The 21,791-nt window shown below is 41.6% G+C and overlaps 1 protein-coding gene across 8 annotated transcripts in view; it reads right to left on the minus strand.

Annotated features, from left to right (window-relative positions):
- Positions 1–21,791, minus strand: part of RPH3AL (rabphilin 3A like (without C2 domains)) — a 320,103-nt gene that overhangs the window by 188,850 nt on the left and 109,462 nt on the right. For all 8 annotated transcript variants that reach the window (XM_063457029.1, XM_063457012.1, XM_063457059.1 and 5 more), the window contains exon 4: positions 18,524–18,653. In XM_063457029.1, coding sequence (XP_063313099.1) covers positions 18,524–18,653 — 130 coding nt within the window. The remainder of the gene's footprint in view (positions 1–18,523; positions 18,654–21,791) is intronic.

The raw sequence follows: 21,791 nt of genomic DNA on the forward strand, positions 1-21,791 counted from the left end.
GTGCATAAGCTTAGTACAATCGCTTGTGAGGTACCCCAACGGCAATCCTCCAGCGCATCATAAAACATATAAACAGAGGTACAGGGTTGATCTTGCACATTTTATAAGGTTGGGTTATGCGGTTTACAGTGTCGCTTGTCGTTACTTAAGCATTTTCATAACATAAATTAAACTAAAATAACGTGGCTTAAACTTTCTGCACATAGAATAAAATTAAGACGCTGTGTCCAGTGTAATGGTACTTTTACCAGCATACTGGTGTATTTGATTCAGTTTTGGGAGTCGCTTAATTGAATCATGTTTTTATATTCAAACTTAAACATAACGTGAAGTACAGGCATATAACAGTAATGGTAAGGTTAGTCAACTGGTGTACACATGTAAAACAGGCTTATTAACAAGGAGCATGCTGCATACAAGAGATATGTTTGTTAGTATTGGGCTGTGACTAACATACTGCAGGGTGAACATATGCTGCTTATGGCTTCATCCTGAGCTTTGAGAGAGTGGTTACAAGTTATGCTAGACTTCGATAAGAATTTGAGTGGCTCTAATAAACACTAAGGTAGCCCTAGCAGTTAAGATTAGTCCAGTATACATATGTGAGAGTTCAAATGGGGCACAGAGGGCTGTGTGACCGGGGGTACTATGCCTGGTTTCGAGTCCTATTACCCCAGGATGTCAACCGATGCATTATTGGGGCTGTGGAAGTCGGTGCGGCTGGTGCGTTCCGGGGGCGTTCAGCAGGCTCGTGTCGAGAGGCTTCTGGGCAGCAAAGGATGGACTTTGTCGCTGGGTTAGGTGCCCCCATGCTTGTGTGTGTGCTGGCATTTTCGATTCACAGACCTGGGGACGTGTCGGTGCCGGATCTGATCTCCTCCAGGGGTAGGCGGTGGAACCTGGCACTGTCTGACTCCGGTTGTGGTTTGCCTGCGTCCGGCGTAGGACCATAACAATTTAATCTAAATTAAGTTATGGTGCCAGGAGGCCCCTGGGTGCATTCTTACCTTCCGGGGTTAAACTTTTTTCGAACAGTTGACCCTTTTTGGAAAAAAATACCAGCCATGCTAATTTGCATAATTAATTATATATGCGTGACATCACAGGGCACAACGCACATAAGGGTATGAGACTATTAGAAGGAGAAAATTCCTTAAATCACTAATAAACTACTTACAATGTTTGCACTTTGTGTGTATAGTATCGTGTATGTGAGGCAGAGTGTGTATATACTGTCTGAATGAGTGTGTATAGTAAAGTGTCATTGTCTAAATGTGCATAACTGTGTGTGCATACGGTTGTGTGAGCGTGTGTCAGTGTCTGTATATGTTACTGGGTGTATATAATGTGTACAAGTCACTTATGCTTGCGTGCGTGCACAAGTCACTTATTAACAAAGATGGATATTCTGTTTCTATTTCTCTCACCATTCTCCCATTAGACTTCTGCATACATACACATGTTGCAAGGTATTAAGACACAGTTAAAATGTAGTGTTAGTGGGGCAGTGGCATATGAAGAATGGGGCGGGGAGGGGGGCAGCCCGCCCCGGGTGCCACTAGGTAGGGGGGTGCCACCAGGGCTGGTCAGGCTTGGAGTTGTGTGAGCTGTGTTGCTGCACAGGGCGCCAAAGCAGCCAACACAGCTCACACAAGCAGGGGCTGTGAATAAAGCAGGAGAACTTTGCGGATAGTTGGGGGTGGAGCCAAATCACCCGTGGGGGCGGAGCCATATGGCAGCCTCTTATTGCTGCACACAAAGGGAAAGCAGAAAGGCGTTCCTGCTCCCCCAACTACTACACACCAGGGATTGCAATGACTCCACTTATCCTCCAACCCATACTGTCCGTAAGTGAGAGAGAGTGTGTGCTGTGTGTAACTGTGACTGTGTGTGACTGTCTGCCTGTGACTGTGTGTTTAACCGTCTGCCTGTGACTGTGTGTGTGTGTGTATTTGACCGTCTCCCTGTGACTGTGTGTGTGTGTATTTGTGTGTGACCGTCTGCCTGTAACTCTGTGTGCGTCTGTGTGTCCATCTGTCTGTGACTCTGTGTGTGTGTGACCATCTGCCTGTGAGTGTTTGTGTGTGACCATCTGCCTGTGACTGTGTGTGTGTTTGTGTGTGACCATCTCCCTGTGACTGTGTGTGTTTGTGTGTCCCCATCTGCCTGTGACTCTGCGTGTGTGTCTGCCTGTGATTGAGTGTGTGTGTGACCGTCTGCCTGTGTCATAACAATCTAGAAAATGGAGATAGGAAAGAAAGAAGATGGGCTTTTGCTCAGTATAAGGGGGGTGGTGATGGGGAGGGACAAGCTCAGAACAGAGTTGGTATGTAATATTGATAAAGATTCACAATAAGTACAAGTGACTCATGGTCATATTAAATGTATACTAATGCAAGGAGCCTAAATAACAAAATGAGGGAACTTGAGGTAATAGCATACACTAAACATTATGACATGCAAGGCATAACTGAAACATGGTGGGATGAGACACATGACTGGGCAGTTAACTTAAATGGGTACACACTATTTAGGAAGGATAGAAAAAACAGGAAATGTGGTGGGGTATGTTTGTATGTCAACCATGAGTTAAAGTCAAATCTTAAGCAAGTAGAAAGTGATGAGGAAAATGTGGAAGCTTTATGGGTAAATATCTGCTTGGGGCAAAATAATGGAAATTAGTTATTGGTTGGGATATGTTATAAACCACCTAATGTAAATATTGATGAGGAACAACAGCTGATTGAGCAAATTGAGAAAGCTACAAATCTGGGTAACATTAATTATTGGAGATTTTAATTACTCGGACATCAACTTGGACAGAGGGACTAGTAGTTCAGCAAAGGGAATTAGGTTTTTGAACTTGTTAAATGACAACTTAATGTCACAATTTGTACAAGCACCAACTAGAAAGGACGCTTGTCTGGACCTGGTTCTAACAAACAACGTTGATCTTTTGAACCAAGATTCAAGTAGGTGAGCACTTGGGAAATAGTGATCACAATATAGTGTCCGTAAACTCAAAAAAACAAAAGCACATAGTGTACACCAAAACATATTTTAAAAAGCCCAATTTCAAGGGGAGCTTTACAATATATTGATTGGCATAAACTCTTTAGCGAAAACAAACATGGAGGATAAATGTAACATCTTCCAATAAATATTAGAAAGGTACATTTCTCAATATGTACCATTGGGTTATAAATATAAACTAAACAAATTAAAACCAATGTGGCTTAGTGGAAAAGTGAATCAAGAAATAAAAAATAAGAAAAGGGCATTCAAAGCCTTTAAATCGGACAAATCAGAGGCATCCTATAAAAGATATAAGAAAGCCAATAATGTGTGCAAAAAGGCAATTAGATTCGCTAAGCTTCAAAGAAAGCAAAACCATCCCCAAAGCATTTTTTAAGTACATAAATTAAAAAAATAAATAAAAAAATTAAAGTGTAGGTACACTAAAAACCGGGATGGGGGTGATAATTAATGAAGACTAGGAAAAGGCAGAAATTTTTAATAATGATTTCTTCTCCATATATATTAAGGAAGAACCAAAAAACATGCAGAAAATGTGTAATTGGCTAATTAAAGACAAGGTGCTGCAGCAACTAAAGAAAGTTAATAAAAACAAAGCTCCAGGGCCTGGCGGTATTCATCCACGAGTACTTAAGGAACTAAGTGTGGAAATAAGTGAACCTCTGTTTTAAATCTTTCAAGATTCTTTTCTTTCAGGAAGTGTTCCAGAGGATTGGGGGAAGGCGGATGTGGTTCCTATATTCAAAAAGGTTCAAAAACCTTGCCTGGAAATTATAGACCTGTGAGCTTAACTTGTGGCTGGGAAAGTATTTGAAAGGTTATTAAGGGATCATATTCAAGAAGTCCTTGAGAAGAACATGGTTATAAAAAATCTGCATGGTTTTATGAAGCACAGGTCAAACTAACTTGATTGCATTCTACAAAGAAGTAAGTAGAAGTATAGAGCAGGGTGTTGCAGTGGATGTGATCTATTTGAATTTTGCCAAGGCGTTTGATACAGTTCCACACAATAGATTAGTGTTCAAACTCAAAGAAATCGGTCTAGATGAAATTTCTGGTTCTTGGATATAACATTGGCTTAAACATAGAGTGCAGAGAGTTGTCATTAATGGTACATTTTCAAGCTGGATAGAGGTGGCAAGTGGTGTCCCTCAGGGTTCCGTTTTGGGACCCCTTCTATTGAACATGTTTATAAATGATCGTGAAAAAAGCATTGAAAATCATGTTTCTGGGTTTGCAGATGACACAAAATTCTTTAAAGTGATACAATGTGAGCAAGATATTAGTTTGCTGCAGGGGATTTAGATAGACTGGGGGACTGGGCACTCAAAAGGAAGATAAAATTTAATTAAGAAAAATGCAAAGTTATGCACTTCGGGGTAAATAATGCACATGCAAAGTATACCCTTAATGGAAGCAAATTAGAGAAGCACACACGAGAAGGAATTGGGAATTGGTATAGACAACAAAATATGCAAAAATGTGCAATGTCAATCAGCAGTGGCTAAGGCCAGTAAGATATTGTCATGCATGAAAAAGGACGTTAATTATCGGGAGAAGATCATTTTGCCTCTTTATAAATTGCTGGTAAGACCACATCTTGAATATGCTATGCAATTTGGGGCACCTGTTCTAAAGAAGGATATTATGGCACTAGAGAGAGTGCAGAGGAGGGCTACAAAATTAATGAAAGGAATGCAACATTTTAGCTATGAAGAAAGGTTATCAAATCGAAACCTCTTTAGTACAAAATAATGATAACTATGTACAAATTTATTTGTGGCCAATACAAACCATTGTGTGGAAATCTATTCACAAACCAGACTTTACATCGGGCACAAGGTCATGCGTTTAGACTCTAAGAAATAATATTTAGTCTAAGGCAAAGGAAAGGGTTTTTTACCGTAAGAACGATAAGAATATGGAATTCTTTGCCTGAAGAACTGGTTTAATCAGAGTCCGTACAGATGTTTAAACAGCAACTAGATGCATACTTGCAAAAACAGAATATCCAAGGATATCATTTGTCAATGTAGGTTAAATGCTTCTTGATCCAAGGATTAATCTGACTGACATTCTGGGGTCAAGAGGGAATTTTTTTTTCTAGTTTGTTGCAAAATTGGAAGTGCTTCATCCTGGGTTTTTTTTGTATTCTTTTGGATCAACAGCAAAAAACATATATGAGGAAGGCTGAACATGATGGAGACATGTCTCTTTTCAGCCTATAACTATGTAACTGTGTGTGAGTGACTATGTGTGTGGGACTGTGTGCATGTGGCTGTATTTGACAGTATATGTGTATACCTGTGTATATCTGACTGTGTCTGACTGTCTTCGCCCTCCAGTGAGCCAACAGACGTCATCCCGGCATCAACGTCATTACAGGGCACGCGAGGGACCTGTGCAGGAGGAGCAGCAAACACTGACATCAAGGGACAGAAGATCCAGTCCAGCCCTCCCAGAGCAAGGGAGGCTGGGTGTACCTCTTAATTATTAAATGTGTGTATGTATGTTATGTGTTTGTATGTTTGTGATTGTGTATATCTGTGATTATGTGTATGATTGTGTGTGTATTGTGATTGTGTGTGTTTGTGTGTGTAGATATGTGATTGTGTGTGTGGCGTAACCAACCTCGCCACTGTGCACTGGAGAAGCCTAGTTGCTAGCCTCCTGCCCTGCGACTATGGCCCTGGGATGTATTACCCCTTTAAGAACTGTATTTGGGCAGAATGGATTTGTATATTGCTGTTCCTGGCCCTTTAATTACTTTGGAGCAGTGTTACAACTTTTAAACTGGCACTTCGGATGCAGTCGAAGTGCCGAAGTCGTCGAAGTGCAGAAGTCGTCGAAGTGGCCGCCATTCGACAAACGAACACGTTTTAACTTATTCGAACGCGGTCAGCGGTGTGTGCAGCCAAATCTGTGGAACTGTTTTCGGCTACCCAATTGCACGAACACCGCTGACCCGTACCTTCTTCAACACCGCGGCTGGAGACTAAGTCCCGTTCGAAGATTCGAACATTCGTTCGAATGGGACTTAGTCATTTTCTCGGTGTAAAATAGACGGACCGCACAGCCCAAATCCATGGAACTGTTTTGGGCATGAAAATGTGCTTGTGGTCGGTCGGTCGGTCGGTCAAAAGTGACTTATATCTATCTCCCGAACGGCTTCAAATGATTTTTTGGTATGTCTGTATTTGGAGTGTGCTGATTAATAATATGTAACTTTTATTTATATTGGATGTATGGTTTTAGAGTTATGAAAGTTGGCAAAAAGTATGTTTAAACTGTACGGATAATTGGGTTACCTCTCAGGCTAAGGGGAGGGAATCTGTGAGATGTAACCATTGTGTGATTGGGTAATGTATAATTGTATGTGGGCGTCTCCCTTGCAGGGGAGGATTGCATAAAAGCAGAGTGGGTGCCATTAAACCTCAGTTCTACTTCACCCTCAATTTGGAGTGCCGTCTCTTATTGGGGGAATCTGCTACAAGGGATTGCTATGCTTGTCATACTCCCTTGCTAAATCACTGTTAAGCTCTTGTAAGAGCTTGTTCCGGTTTTGCTCTCTGGAGGAGTCCACGGTGGTTATGGTGTCTGCTGCAGTGCTTGGAGTCCTCAGGAAGCGCTAGGAGCATCCTTCAACGGAGGTACCCAGTCGGGGTGCCCGTCGATCCGTTACAGTGTGTGTTGTTATTTGGGTTTATGTCTCTAATTGTGTACATATATATATATACACACACACACAACCACAGACATACATCTATTGTGTTATTGTGTGTGTATATAAATGTGTATGTGTTTAGTAAATAGCTCCCTTTTTGATGTCCTTAAATATTGAATTGCCACATAAGGATAACAAATAAGGGAGTTATCTACTAAACAACTGAAAGATTAAAATTAAAGGACCACTATAGGCACCCAGACCACCTCAGCTCAATTAAGTGGTCTGGGTGCCAGGTCCATCTAGGGTTAGCCGTAAACATAGCAGTTTAAGAGAAACTGCTATGTTTACATTAGGGTTAATCCAGCCTCTAGGGGCTGTCTCATTGACAGCCGCTAGAGGCACTTCTGCGCTTCTCACTGTAATTTTCACAGTGAGAAGACGCTGCCGTCCATAGAAAGAAATGCTTTCCTATGGACTTATTGAATGCGCGCAAGGCTCTTGCCACGCACGCGCATTCGGCGGATGATGTTGAAAGAGGAAGGCGAGTTCCAAGCACCAAGGGAGAAAGATAAGTGTTTAACCCCTTAACCCCTCTTGGAAGTGGAGCCATGAGGGTGGAGGGGGGGGACAACCTATTAACACTTTAGTGCCAGTAAAACGAGTTTGTTTTCCTGGCACTATATTGGTCCTTTAAGAAAAGAGCCTTTTTAATTTTGATCTTTTAGCTGTTTAGTAGATGATTCCTTAAATTCATGCCCTTATGTGAGATTCCCATATTTAACCCCTTAAGGACACATGACATGTGTGACATGTCAAGATTCCCTTTTATTCCAGAAGTTTGGTCCTTAAAGGCCCACTCTAGGCACCCAGACGACTTCAGCTTAATGAAGTGGTCTGGGTGCCAGGTACCTCTAGGATTAACCCTTTTTTTTATAAACATAGCAGTTTCAGAGAAACTGCTATGTTTATAATGAGGGTTAATCCAGCCTCCAAATCCTCTAGTGGCTGTCTCATTGACAGCCGCTAGAGGCGCTTGCGTGCTTCTCACTGTGAAAATCACAGTGAGAGCACGCAAGCGTCCATAGGAAAGCATTGTAAATGCTTTCCTATGCGACCGGCTGAATTCGAGCGCGGCTCCTGCCGCGCATGCGCATTCAGCCGATGACGTCGCGATCAAGATGGAGAGGAGGAGGAAAGCTCCCCGCCCGGCGCTGGAAAAAGAGGTAAGTTTAACCCCTTCCTCTCTCCAGAGCCCGGCGGGAGGGGGTCCCTGAGGGTGGGGGCACCCTCAGGGTACTCTAGTGCCAGGAAAACAAGTATGTTTTCCTGGCACTAGAGTGGTCCTTTAAGGGGTTAAAGATACCAAATTAGGGTGCTGTTTAGCAGATAGCTCCCTTATTTGGTGACCTAAAATATGGGAATCCCACATAAGGATAGCAAATAGGGGTGTTATCTGTTAAACAAAGATCGAAGTTAAGAGGTGTCAGCCAGCACAGAACAAGAAATCTGGGTGGCTAATGTGAATTCTATGCATATGTGTTGACATGCTGGCATCAGACAGCCAATGGCAGCACATTACCCCATCCCCTAGTGAAAAGTTTTAGTCCCCCCCCCATATTGACAGTGGTATCTTATGTGCCCCTGCCATATATATTGTTCCTAGAGTCGCCACTATGTCTGCATGTGTATCAATGTGTATCTGTGTGTGACTGTGTATCTGCATGTGTGTATATGTATCTGCATGTGTGTCAGAGTGTATATATGTGTGTATATGTGCATACATCTCAAAATCTCGCCAACACTACACACAAATAAACTCATGCAATTTCTGCTTGACAATTTTTTTTTGCACTTGTTTGGGGGGTGGGGTACAGAAAAGAAAATGTGGAAACATAGCCATTTGTGGGTTATAGGGACCCAGCAAGTGCGACAAATACAATACACATTTGGCATAGCAATAGCTCTCTCGTTACACGTAACATTTGCCTGCTAGTGGCACTTTGCAATTTGTTGTTACCGTTCCTCAATACATTACAGGTTATCAGAACAACGTCATTCACGGCTTCCCAGCAATTTCTGTCGATGTTGAGGATCATGTTATCGAAACCTCGTAGTGAGCCCCAGGTGTCTACAACACCTATGAGTCAACATATCATGTTTGTGCATTAGAGATTTGCTTGTGGATAAAAAGAGCTATGGTAAGTTAAATACCATGCTAAGGGACCCCATGTGAGTTGCTCTGTTTCATGAGCTCGGTGCCGTGCAGTCAAGAGAGCTCAAATGTACTTTGTCACCAACCATATACAATTCAGGTTGTCAGTGGAGTGAATAAATTGGGGGGAGGGAAGGAAGTGGAGGATGCGTAAAGAGCAGGTAAGCCCCACCAGTCATTTATAGAAAGAAAAGTATAGGGTGCGGAGGGAGCCTCAGTGTTAATACACCGTTTTCCCTTTGTACTACTATAGTTATATGTATTTGCATGGGGCCCAGGGTCATCTCGAAGAAGAGTCCTACACTTTGATTGCCTGCTTTATCTGGCAAGGTGCGTATGAATGAGTTGGTAGAACAGTTAATGTGGTATAAAGTCGGTCGGTCGCTTGACCAGAGGGTGGGAATGTTCATGGGTATGGTGCATAGGCTAAGTGGTCTAGTGTGTTTATATGGGCATCCCATGTCTCTTTGGCCCTCAAAAAGATTGTGTGCATTCTAAGTGGTCATCTGGCCATATGCTCGTAGTCTAGGTTGGTAGATATTTGTTGCATCAAGGCCTGCCTGGAAGGTGCCTCTGTGGATTTCCAGGCCTGTGTGATTAGTGTCAAGGCTGCGACAAGTGTGTGGAAAACCAAAATTGCTTCCCATTTTGAGAACTTATCGATGTTTAAGAGCAGTAGGCTTAGGGTTGAAGTGAATGAAATTTAGGTTCGTAGGACCTGCAAGAGAATACCCTCTACCATCTACCAGTATGGCTGAATGTGGTTAGAGGACCACCATATATGGTACATTGTGCCTTTGTCAGCTTTACATCGCCAGCATGTATCATTCATGCCCGGGAATGTCTAGCTGGTACCTTATACCACCTGTAGAATATTTTCCTCAGAAAAAGTGTAAGATGCAGGATGTTCTCCCTTTGTGTGCAATTAATGCTTTCGACCATTGTGTTATGTCAAATGAGTGTTCTAGGTCTACCTGCCATGCTAGGCTATTGGTCCAATGATTTCTTGTCTCCTCTGGAGGTTGTAACACATGTAAAGTAATTTTTAGGGAGGGTTGGTTCTAGGCACGCTGACTCAAACTCAGTTTTTAGGGTTGGTTCTGTAGGGTTAGTGTTTCTGGATGTTAGCATAGTTTTGAGTTGGCGGTATGAGAATATTGCACTGCAGGGTAGCTTAATTTTTCCAGAAGGTCAGGAAATTGTAGCAGTGTGGTTCCCTTGAATAGGTGATGCACGTGAGAGCAGCCTCCATTACCCATGCCAAGTGATCGAACATTTGGTTGGCTATCTGGAGGCGGAGTATCTGTGCAGCCTGTGACCAAGTTTGAGTGGAGCATAGTGCAGCTCGGGTCGTGGCCAAAGTTGCTAGGAGCGTTATTGTGGTTGGGAGGAGGTTCATTAGCTCAGGGCATGCTTGTTTAGGTACCCATAGTAGGCTCTTTAAGTCCAGTAAGTTTCAATTGCGGTCCACTGTGGAGGGGTGTGGGAAGAGTTCATCTCCACCACAGATGCCAGCAGGGATGCCCTGTGGTATAGTTTAACGCTAGGCCTCCCTCTGCCACCAGTCCGTGCAGGAACTTAGTGGCGACCCTCACCCTTTTTTTTTTTTACCCAAATAAAATAAGTGAACTGTTTTTGGATTTTGTCTAGGTAGACCGATGGAAGGGTGATCTGCAGCATGCAAAATAAATATTGCAGGCGGGGCAATACAGGCATTTTCACCGCTGCATTTTCACCCAGCCATGAGAAATACTTGTCATCCCAGGTGGTCAATGTAGTTTCAAGCGCTTTGTAAATTTTGTCGTAGTTGACTTTAAATAGGTGTGCTGGGTTTTTAGTTAGTTACAGTCCTACGAATGAAACATGGTCTACTCTCCAGTCCATAGCAAAGTTTCTTTTGAGTATGTCAAGTGTGTCTTGATTAATGTGCCCATGGCTTGGGTTTTTGTCACGTTAAGTTTGTAGTAAGAGCTTTCTCCATGATGGAGAACTATATAGTACCTGAATAACGGACATACATCCGTCCAGTACCTCAAATTTTGTCATGGCCGCCTCCAGGAATTTCCAATTGAGGTGATCAAAGGCCTTTTCCAAGTCAAGGGAAAGGATCATTCCGCCCCCTGTTGGCCTTTTGTGTAGACTATGAATAAGATTCAAGACTTTGCATGTGTTTTCGGTGCTCTTTCTGAAGGATGTATCCCATTTTTTCCCAATGCTTGTTGGTGAATTTGCCTAGTGAGGTTGACTATTTTTGTTTTCATTTCCAGGGAGGGGGAAGAGTTGATTTTGCATATTAAGGTGGTAGAGGTAAGTCGTGCTTTTGAGGTTTTATGTAAGTGCGATGCTTGTCGTATCAACAGTCCTCGTGCTACGGTTTTATGTCCTGCCCAGATTGTGCCATGTGACATATCTGGAGTGGCATTATCTTGGAAGTAATGTTACATTTCTTATGTAAAGGTGGGGTTCGTTAACAGTGAGGCATTTAGTCCCCATGGGCTTTGTTGTTTAAAATCGTATTGGTCTTTTAATGTCAATGTGACTGGGGCGTGGTCGGACCATGTGATGTGTCCTATGTCGCATTGATCCAATTGGTTAAGCATGGTTCCTTGTAGGAGAAACCCCATCTATTCAGGAATATGAATTGTGTACCTGTGAGAAGTGTGTGTAAGACTTTTCATCTGTATGAGATTTCCTCAGCATCGTAGTAATGGTGCAGAGTGAGAAGTTTTTGTAACTGGATACATTGGCGTTTGAATCTATTGCTATCGAATCTATTGCTATGATAGTGATTTTGAGTCGAATATGTAATTGAAGTCACTGCAGATATTGGAAACGCCCTCTTGTAAATTTGGCCAGTTTGCTCAGGACCATGTGTAAGAAGTTGCATTGGTTGGGGTTTAGTGAATAAATATTAGTGATTGTGTAACGAATAATACACCTAAGGATAACATTTCTCCCACTCACATATATATCCTGAGACACCAGGGTGAATGACACATTCTTGGTAATAAAAATAGAGGCACCTTTGGATTTGGTGGAGGATGCTGCGTGGAATTGGTGTAAGTAATCGAATAGTGATGGTTGTGTGAAGTAATTTGTTGTATAATGTGTCTCTTGCAAGCAGAGGCGGCTCTCTAATTAGGCGATTTAGGCAGCCGTCTAAGGCCTTGCGCGGTCAGGGGCCTTAAGGCAGCCTAAATCACCTCTATGACCGAGGACCCGACACAGGAGGGGGCCTGGCGGCTTGCCCTTTGTGCCACCGAGTGTGAGGCCCTTCCTGTCAGTCCGCACAGGGAGAGAGCCAGCCTCAGTCTGCAGCTCTGCCGGGTGTGAGCTGCAGACTGATGTCTTGCGATCTCCAGCCAATTAGGGTTAACACGGCAACGCTCTTACTGGAGATCGCGAGACATTCCCCATGTGGTCGGGAGGAGCATCCGGCAGAGCTGCAGAGCTGACCACCAGGGAGCCATCCAGGACACTGGACCACCAAGGACAGATTGACCCCCCCTCACCCTGACACCCCACCTATCACCCTCTCTCACCCTGACATCCCACCTGTCACTCCTCCCTCACCCTGCCACCTCACCCTGCCACCCCACCTGTCACCCCCCTCACCCTGCCACTTCATACTATGGGTACCTAAACAACCCCACCTGTCACCCCCTGTCAACACCCTGTCACCCCACCTCACCCTGCCACCCCACCTGTCACCCCCTCTCACCCCGTCACCCTGCCACCCCACCTGTCACCCCCCCTCACCCTGCCACCCCCTGTAAACACCCTGTCACCCCTCACCCCACCTCACCCTGCCACCTCCTGTCAACACCCTGTCACCCCCTCACCCTGCCACTTCACCCTGTCACCCCCTCTCACCCTGCCACCCCACCTTTCAACCCACCTGCCACCCCCCACTCCTCTCACCCCGCCACCGCCGTAACTCTATCGCCCCCCTCTCACCCTGTCATGCCCCCTCTCTCTCCGTCATGCCCCCCTATCTCTGTCACACCCCTTACACTAATGTAACCCTCTCACACTGCCACCCCCCTCCACACACACACACACTGTCTCTTCCTCCAAACACACGGGCACCCCCCTCCATACACTCTGGCACCCCCCTCCATACACTCTGGCACCCTCCTGCTCTTTTACACTCACCATGCCACAGTTACCCCTTTACTCACCCTGTCACCCCCTGAAGGCAATCATTCTACACACTGTCATAAAACATAGCTTCTCCATAAACTCAGTGCCAAAGAAACATACATACATATACAAAGATACTCACTGCCAGACACACACTCTCAGGCACACACAGGTAGACAATGCAACGATGTATACAAAGACTAGTTCTCTATATCCAGTACTGCAAGCTCCCCCTTCAATATATCTAGTTTCTTATACACACAAGTCAACTGCTATTTTATTTCAATAATGGTGTAAGTGGGGGCATCATGTATGAGTTTCGCCTAAGGCCTCGCCAAGTCTAGAGCCGCTACTGCTTGCAAGCATACTATGTCTGCATTGATGCGTTTAATTCCCTGCTTAGTAGGTATCTCTTAATTGGTAAGTTCAATCCTCTTACATTTAGTGTACAGATTTTCATAGGGGTCTAAATATAAAGTGTTTAAACAATCTGTTCACCAGTTGAAGAGGGTTATACAGGGGGCTCACTCATCCCAGCAGAATCAAATCAAGTGTACTGCCCCTATTGGTAAGTGGATCGCAGCTCTGCTGCTCTCGCATCCTAAAGGGTGTCAGGGGCCCATAAGGTAATGGTTGCCCACCCCCAAGGGGTGGCACAATAGGTATCAAGTGGGTACCCCAGGGGGTAGTGGGAGGGAGTAGGTGGAATTGGGGCAGAGTAAGTACAGGAAATATACAGTAAAATTGAAGAACATCAACATAAAACCTTGAAACAAAATTGCCATATGGCGGCTAGGTACCCTTGAACAGAACCTAGGCTTCATCCTGAAAAGGTGGTGCACCTTGTTTAGGCCTATTACCTTGTAGTCATTATTGTGTGGCTCAGTATAAAGATTAAGTGGGCAAATGCTTATTGGGTAGTCCAATACGAATGAACTCCGAAGCAATTCCTACAATTCCGTGGGTTAGTAATCCCAATGTTTGCCTGCCTTGCTAGTCCTGAAACATTGAAGGGTTTAACATTAAGATTTTTTTTTTCCCTTCTTGTTTTGGTTTGTAGTTTTCTCTGTTATTATTGATCTCGTAGGAATGCATTTGGGTTATGATCCCCTCCTTCTATCTTCCGCTATCTTATCTTCCATAGTGGAGGTCCTCGCTCCTAAGTCCTGAAGATCTTTGCGTAGGCCATTAATTGAGAACTGGAAGTTTGACATCAATCTAGCGGACATGTCATACAGCATAGCTCTCATCACCTCCTTAGTGAGTAGGGTATCCAGTTCTGGGGATCTTTAGGCGGTGCAGAATGCTTCCCCTGTGCTGTCCTGGAAGCGAAGAAATTGGATTTCCCCCCCTTTTTCTGTATTCCTCTTGCTCTCGGGTTGAAACCTAGTGGTAAGAGTTGTGCTTGTTGTTTTATCAGAGCTTTCAAGCCAAAATTGCTCATTTGAATGATGCTTTTTACATTTAAAGTTTGGGGGGAGGGAGAGGATTGCCAAAAATAGGACCTACCCCGGCATGTGTGTGCGTGTCAATGTGTATGTTTACCTGTGTAAGTATATGTGGCAATGTATGTATAAATGTGCATACATTCCAGCAAACACCAACATTACAAACACACCCTTGTAATCAAACATTACAAACACATCTTTGCAGTCAAACAACAAAAGTATATACAAACACACCACTTAATGCAAACACAAATATAGCACACAATCCACACTCCTGCAATCAAATGAAAAAATTCAATTTTTGTACTGCCCCCGAATATATTTGTATAAAGTTATCATATCCCCTCTCAGGCGCCGTTTTTCCAAACTAAACAGATTTATTTTTTTTAACCTTTCTTCATAATTAAAATTCTCCATTCCTTTTATCAATTTTGTAGCTCGTCTCTGGACTTTTTCTAGTGCCATGATATCTTTCTTTAGAACAGTCGCCCACAATTGCACAGCATATTCAAGGTGTGGTCTTACCAGCGATTTATAAAGAGGCAAAATTATATTTTCATCCGGATAATTTATGCCGCTATTTATACATGACAAAACCTTACTGGCTTTAGCAACTGCAGACTTACATATTAATATTGCTGCCTAATTTGTTGTCTATAACAATTCCTTAGTGGCACACTCAGTGACACTGACAACCTCTGACATTGAGCCCCAATGTGAGTCCTCCAGTGATGGTGCCTCACCTACATCTTCAAGGCGGCTCAGATGAAAGCTGGGTATCCCCAACCTTTATTGCCCTGTAAATACCGCCATTTGTGGATACAATTGGCATCACAACAACTAGAGATGTTTGTGAGCCAGTATTTTAGACTGTTTATGTCAGACAACATATGTGAGATGATGGCTGAGCAAACCAACCTGTATAGCAGCCAGTATCGTTCTGTGAATCCTGGGTCACACTACAGTAGGAAACACATGTTGCAGACATGAGAACTTTTTGAAAACACTAACCCTAGTAATGGGTAGTGTGAAAAAGCCAAGTATCAGGTCCTACTAGCACATGTGCCCAATCCTGGCTACGCCTCTTTTTTCCAGGGGTTATGATGAGTGATCACTATGAGCAAATGCTCTACAACATTTGGCCCCTTATTCAACTGACAACTTTTCCCAAAATTATATCCCAGATTCTGTGGGCACAAATGACAACACTGTGTGGGATCTGATCCTTATTCTGTTAAATTAGGGTTATCTATGGGTTGGTAATTATAATATTGTATTAAATATTAAAAAAAAAAGCATCATAGTGACTAAAAATTGCAGAGGTTTCCCCCCAAACCCTGACAAGCGGCAGAAACAGTAGAGGAGTGCCTTCAGCTCTACGACAGGATGAGGTGCTGGTCCGTCAGTACACTGATAAGAAAGAGGTGTACATGCTGTCTTCTACGCACAAGGAAATAATAGAACCAATTTATATCAGAGGAAGAACTGAGCAGCTGGAAAAAATGAAGTGCATTGTAGACTACAGCAAGTATATTGGTGGGGTAGATTTGGCTGATCAAAGTATGCAGCCTTGCCTTGTCAATTGAAAAACTAGGTGCTGTTACAAGAAAATTCCTAGGTGCTGTATAAAAAAAGCAACCATAGGGAAGTCATGTCCAATGTCAAAACTTTTGTCCAATAGTTTACTTACATAGCCCCCAGTTATCCCTCTTTGGATGCAGGGGATGTCCAGAATCCCCACCCCACCCTGTAAAAAGTCACTCTGAGAAAGTTTTGTGTTTGCCACAAAAAAAGTGGTTTGAAAGGACTCCAGTTATTACTGCCTTATCTGCCCATTTCTACCTGACCTCGGCATAACAGACTGTTTCAGAGTCTACTATACAGAGCTGAACTATTAAATCACTCTGTGCAGGACTTTGTCAGTTTGTCTGATTATTCCTCATCTTGGCTTGTCTTGATTACTCTTTGTTAGAGGCCTGTATTGGCTTGTTATTCCGACTACTCTGATTTCTGTATCTCCCTGACCTTTTACGTTAAGCCCAGCATTATAAAGTGGCTACACCAAACAATCAAAATACTACATTTAAAATACTCGTTAAAATAGTATACCATTGCATCTAATATCTTTGTTGTGTTACTTGCAGCAGAAAACAGTACATGTGGGCACTGTTATATACGTGAGACAATGTTAAATAAAAATATTACGGCTTTATTGCACCAACACATATTGGAATTCGTGTGTGGAAAAAAAAAAAACACAAATTAAAAGTAACTACTAAATAGGGGCATCATTTGTGGCTAGACCAAACAACTCAAATTAGACAACTTGAAAGACCCCGCATTGCCTACTTTTTTAAAAATTATATACCATCATATGGATAATTCACTTTACTTGGCTGCCATACTGCCTCAAAGGCGACATAGTCCCAGAAAATCATTTAGCCAAATGTTCAAGTATAAAGACTGAAATGGTTATGCTCTATATTTGACCCAGTAACTTTCCAAAACCCATTACAGGTTATACATGGGGATATGGTTATATTTGTGTTCAGTGTCACAAGTACGAGTGTTTTAGAACAGTAAAATGTTTAATGACATTATCATCAGCGAAAGTAGCGTTTTGTGTGACAAATGCAAAAAAAAAAAAAAAAAAACCAACATATGAGCATTAGCGTCAGTCAGGGTTTGTGGCTAAGTGGCTAGGGAAAAAAGACTGTACATACCACATTTTTAATACCCGGAGTTGACTCTTTGGCAAATGACAAGACATGATTGGGGTAATTTTCATTCCTGTGCTTGCCATACAGTCTCAAATGTAAGATAGGCCCAGCAAATCAATCTGGCAAATTTCATTGTGTAAAAACTGAAATTGGAAAGCCCTTTATTTGACCATGTGACGTTGCAAAACACCATAAAACTTGTACATGGGGGTATCATTGATTCCTGGGACATCATAGCATAAACATGGGTATTTTATTTCAGTAAAATCCAACAATATTATGATAATCACAGTTTATAGGCCATGCAGAAAATAAAATTTCTTAATTTCTCACACTTTAGAATTTATTCATATTAAATTATGTTTCATGTTTCAATATTTGATGTAAAATTAAAGTCCTATTTCTATTGAACAAAATTATATAGAATAAGTGTGAGTGCCCTTAATATGATAGAGATACATTATTGTTGAACAAACTAAGCAATTCTAGGTTTTGTTTTGATTCAGAACTTGTACAAATGTTTCCATCGTTAAGGGGTTAAAGCCTGTGTGAAACTCAATAAGTATTGATCTATGATTTATGGATTGAATTGCATTTGATCTCCTACCATACCCCTGCCTCTCCTCCGATTAAAAATACTGGTCAAAATATTTCTGGTGGAATATATTTTATTTTCCATTTCATAATGTTGAGGCTTCAGTTTGATAAATGAAATATTTATATTACTGTCTTTACACCAACTTTATTCTTTGATGCGCAGCTTTGAAATGGTTGGTTTCTGAAAAATATTTCCATACTGAATTTATGGAGGCCCTAAAATGCATGCATATCACAACTGCAATGTTTAAAACTGTTCATTTAGTATTTGATGGAATCATTTGATATGCACAAAAATGTTTTAAAAAAAAATACATTTAGCTCCTTGAGTTTCAGTGGGGCCACTATTCGCTTAACATGAAATCTTAGCTTTTGATAAACGTCAGCCTCCTTTTTATCTCATCGCCATCAGCTTTTAATTTTATACAGATTATCAGTAAAAAAAAAAAAAAAATGGCATGCAACAAAGGATACAAATTGGTTTGTCAACAGTGTTTAAATAAAATGGAAAGCCATTACCTGTGCATACATTTTTGATAAATGCCTTTATATTTTGTCATGTTGCACCACCCAGTGGCAATAAAGGGTACTACCAAAGTGCACAATATTTGCATTGCAAAAAAAAGTCAAAACTATAAAATAGTGATTGTTCAATCTGACTTTAGAAAGAGGGGGAAACACAAGCACCTCAGCGTAGTACCTTTTTGCAGTCTTGACAGAATACAGAGGTTGTGCCCAGCAGTCCAAGTGTCTCCCCACACAGTAGACATTGTGAAATTCCATTTCCCATTACGTTTTTCTTCATATTTTCCAACCTTTCCACTAAACGCCTAAAAGAGGAAGGATATAAGTCTTATTGCAAATGGTAACATATTACATTTATTATCACATTAAAAAAAAAAAAAATTGGCAACAAAATCTTTTTTTTTTTTTAAATTTGCTTTATCTCCTGGCCCTATAGAACAAGGCTTGGCAACCTTTTAGCAATATTGTGTTGAAACAAGACTTTGAAGTCCATTGTTGTTACGGTCCTATTTTATTTTATTTATTTTTATTATTAGGGTGTGTGCATGCTGCCATATTCGGAGTGTATAATGTATGGATGTTGCAGCTGCTTTGTAGGTTTGTATTTGTTCATATGTGAGCTGTTATGTTTTTTATGTGCATGGTAATGTGTGTTAAGTATGTATGTGACCTGTGTATCAGCTTATGTGTGTAAATGCAGGATGTGTATGATGCGGCTTGTGGGATTGTGTGTGTATGGTGTTGTGTGTAAGCATGTATGAGAATCTGTTTGTGTGCATGTATGTGTCCGTGGTGTTGTCTTTGTGGGGGACTGAAAAATCTAAATATAGGATGGTGCTCAGGAGTTATTCATGCTGGTATCAGAGAGTATATCCCCAGGGTCCTGAAAGGGGTCATAAGCCACAATCGCGCAGCCTTGACCAGACGCTCAAGTTCCACATGTTTCTGCACAATTTGCACCTGCATCTTTAGACACTGCTCTCCCCGGCCCACTTGAATTCTTTGGGACGCAACTCTTGTTAACTTATCTAGCCTCTCACCGGACCAAGCTATTGTCCATACTAATTTTTTGTACCAATTGCTATTCCCACACCCCTTTTTCTTTCGGCGATTCTGCGCTCAAGCATCTGTAATGCAAGTATTATACATCACCTACTGAAAATCCCCCCAATGCGGTTTCACTTCTTTCAGTTTAGTTTCTCTTTTTGCATTGTTTTCTTTTATTGCTTTTTATTTATTTTTATTTTTATAATGTTTATGCCCAATTTATTTTCTCCTCTGTTTGGCTACATTTTTTTTACTTCTTTTTTTTTTTTTTTTTTTAACCGAGAATGACCCCCAAAAGGCCATTTCTATGTAACAAAATCAATATAACTTTACAATTCTATAAAATATTTTTACCCCTTTTTTTTTTTCATTTATTTCTGTATTTTGGAGATAGGATTTTATTTTGCCCTAGAGATTAAAAACTATATTGTATTGTTTGTTACTTACCTGTATTTACTGGACTTTTCGAAGTTCATGGTTAATGTAGAATACACTTGTTGTGGTGTGACCATGTTTTCTTATGCAAAGGAACAAAATATTAATATTAACTATGTTTTGCATTTTAAATATTTCTAATTAAATGTGGTATCTTCATTTTCTTATTTTCCATGCTTGTGGGGGGCTACTTAAGAGCTGTGTGTACGCATGTGGACTCTGTAGTATTTGCCTGCGCGAGAAGTTGCAGCTGTGTGCAGGGATGTATTTACCACATGGCAAACAAGCCATTTGCCTAGGGCGGCACTTTTTTTTCACTTTTGGTTTGTTTTGTTTTACACACTGCATTCTTTTAGGATGTACATAAAATACTACAATACAAAAAAGAGTGTGTAAAAGAAGCAAACCTTTCATGAAAGAAGTACGAGTGTGATGGGCAGTCGAGATCAAGCTGATAAAAGGGTCACACCTAAATACTGGGTGTACTTAATACAGTGAACACTCATGGGTTTAGTCATTAAACACAATATTTAATTTTTTTGAGGGCAAATGACTGAATTCTAAACGCAAAGGCAATTCTCATATTTACTAAAGCCAAATACAGTTGGTATTTGAATGGCCTGAGCGAATCTGCAGCAATCACCCTGATGCATCTGCTGTCCAAATAGGTTTTGGATGTGAAAGCCCTGATTTTAAAAGTTCTGTGTTTAATAAAATTCTTTATGGAGTTCACCTGGCAGGATGCACATTTGCTAATTATTGTTCACTTGTTTTGCTGTAAGTAAAGGATGCTTTTAAGTCTTATTTACCAGCGGGAAAATAGTTAAAAACACTTGGCGTGCAAGGGTTATTTATGTGGCATGATATGTGTTGCAGCTGCCACATTAAAAAAGTACAAAATAAAACAAATAAAATATTCAATAAGACCCCCATTATACCATATCTACTAAAAGTGTAGTTGGATGGGGTGCCCTAATGAGAATATAAAATGGAGGAAGGAACTTATGTCAAGAACCTTGGTCACTAGGTCCTCCTAGTGAGACTTGGCTGTCAGAGCACTCTGAATGGCTCTTACGGATACATTGCATGTGACAATGTAATAGATGACATAGCATTGCAAAGTCTTTATGAGGGTGTTTCCACTATAAGAGCTTAGTCTGTGTCGAGCTCTTACTGAGCAAAGATGGATGAATTGTATTGCGGTTTAGAATTTTTTGTTTGGTTTTCATTCATGGCATTGGTGAGATAGATATATATATATATATATGTAGTAAGGCCTTTTGGCCTGTGTTTGTGGGAGGGGCGTATGACACACCCCTTCCCTACTTAAGGGACACCCCTTACCTGGCTCCATACCTTCGAGGTCAGCGTTGCATCCTGAATCCACTTCCGGTTCACAGACGGCGCCATCTTGCTTTCGGAAACTCCGCGTTTTTCTTCGGTGTCAGCTGTGTCCAGGAACTCCTTACAGGTCTTTCCACGGCCAGCCACGCACAAAAAACCCGGTCTTCTTCGCTGATCGAGTCCTCAGGACTTCTCAAACGTAAGTCCGTCGCCCGGATCACTTCCCACGGCGTCGCAATAATTTTCAGCCTTACTTTACGGCCACACGCTTTACGGCCAAAGTCTCAGGCAAATTAACCCTCTGGTTTCCGGAAACCAAGTACTAAGTATGTAGCATTCTTATGCTTTACTTTTTCCCTCCTTTATTTCAGTTTGTTTCTATATGATAAGTTTTTTAGTACCTGATAGTAGGATTATTCATTTTTAATGCAGATTATAGTTCATTAAATACCAGTCTGTTTTATATACATATAACGATTATAGCATGTATTTCATAATTTATGCTGTCACATTAATTATACCTAGGTTAGGGCTCATGTATTATTAGTTCATGATATATTATCCTGGTATACATATACAGAGTTTTGCTTGAACAACTTTACTTTTTGTGTGCCTTC

The sequence above is a fragment of the Pelobates fuscus genome, chromosome 1 (assembly GCF_036172605.1).
Source record: "Pelobates fuscus isolate aPelFus1 chromosome 1, aPelFus1.pri, whole genome shotgun sequence".
NCBI lineage: Eukaryota > Metazoa > Chordata > Amphibia > Anura > Pelobatidae > Pelobates > Pelobates fuscus.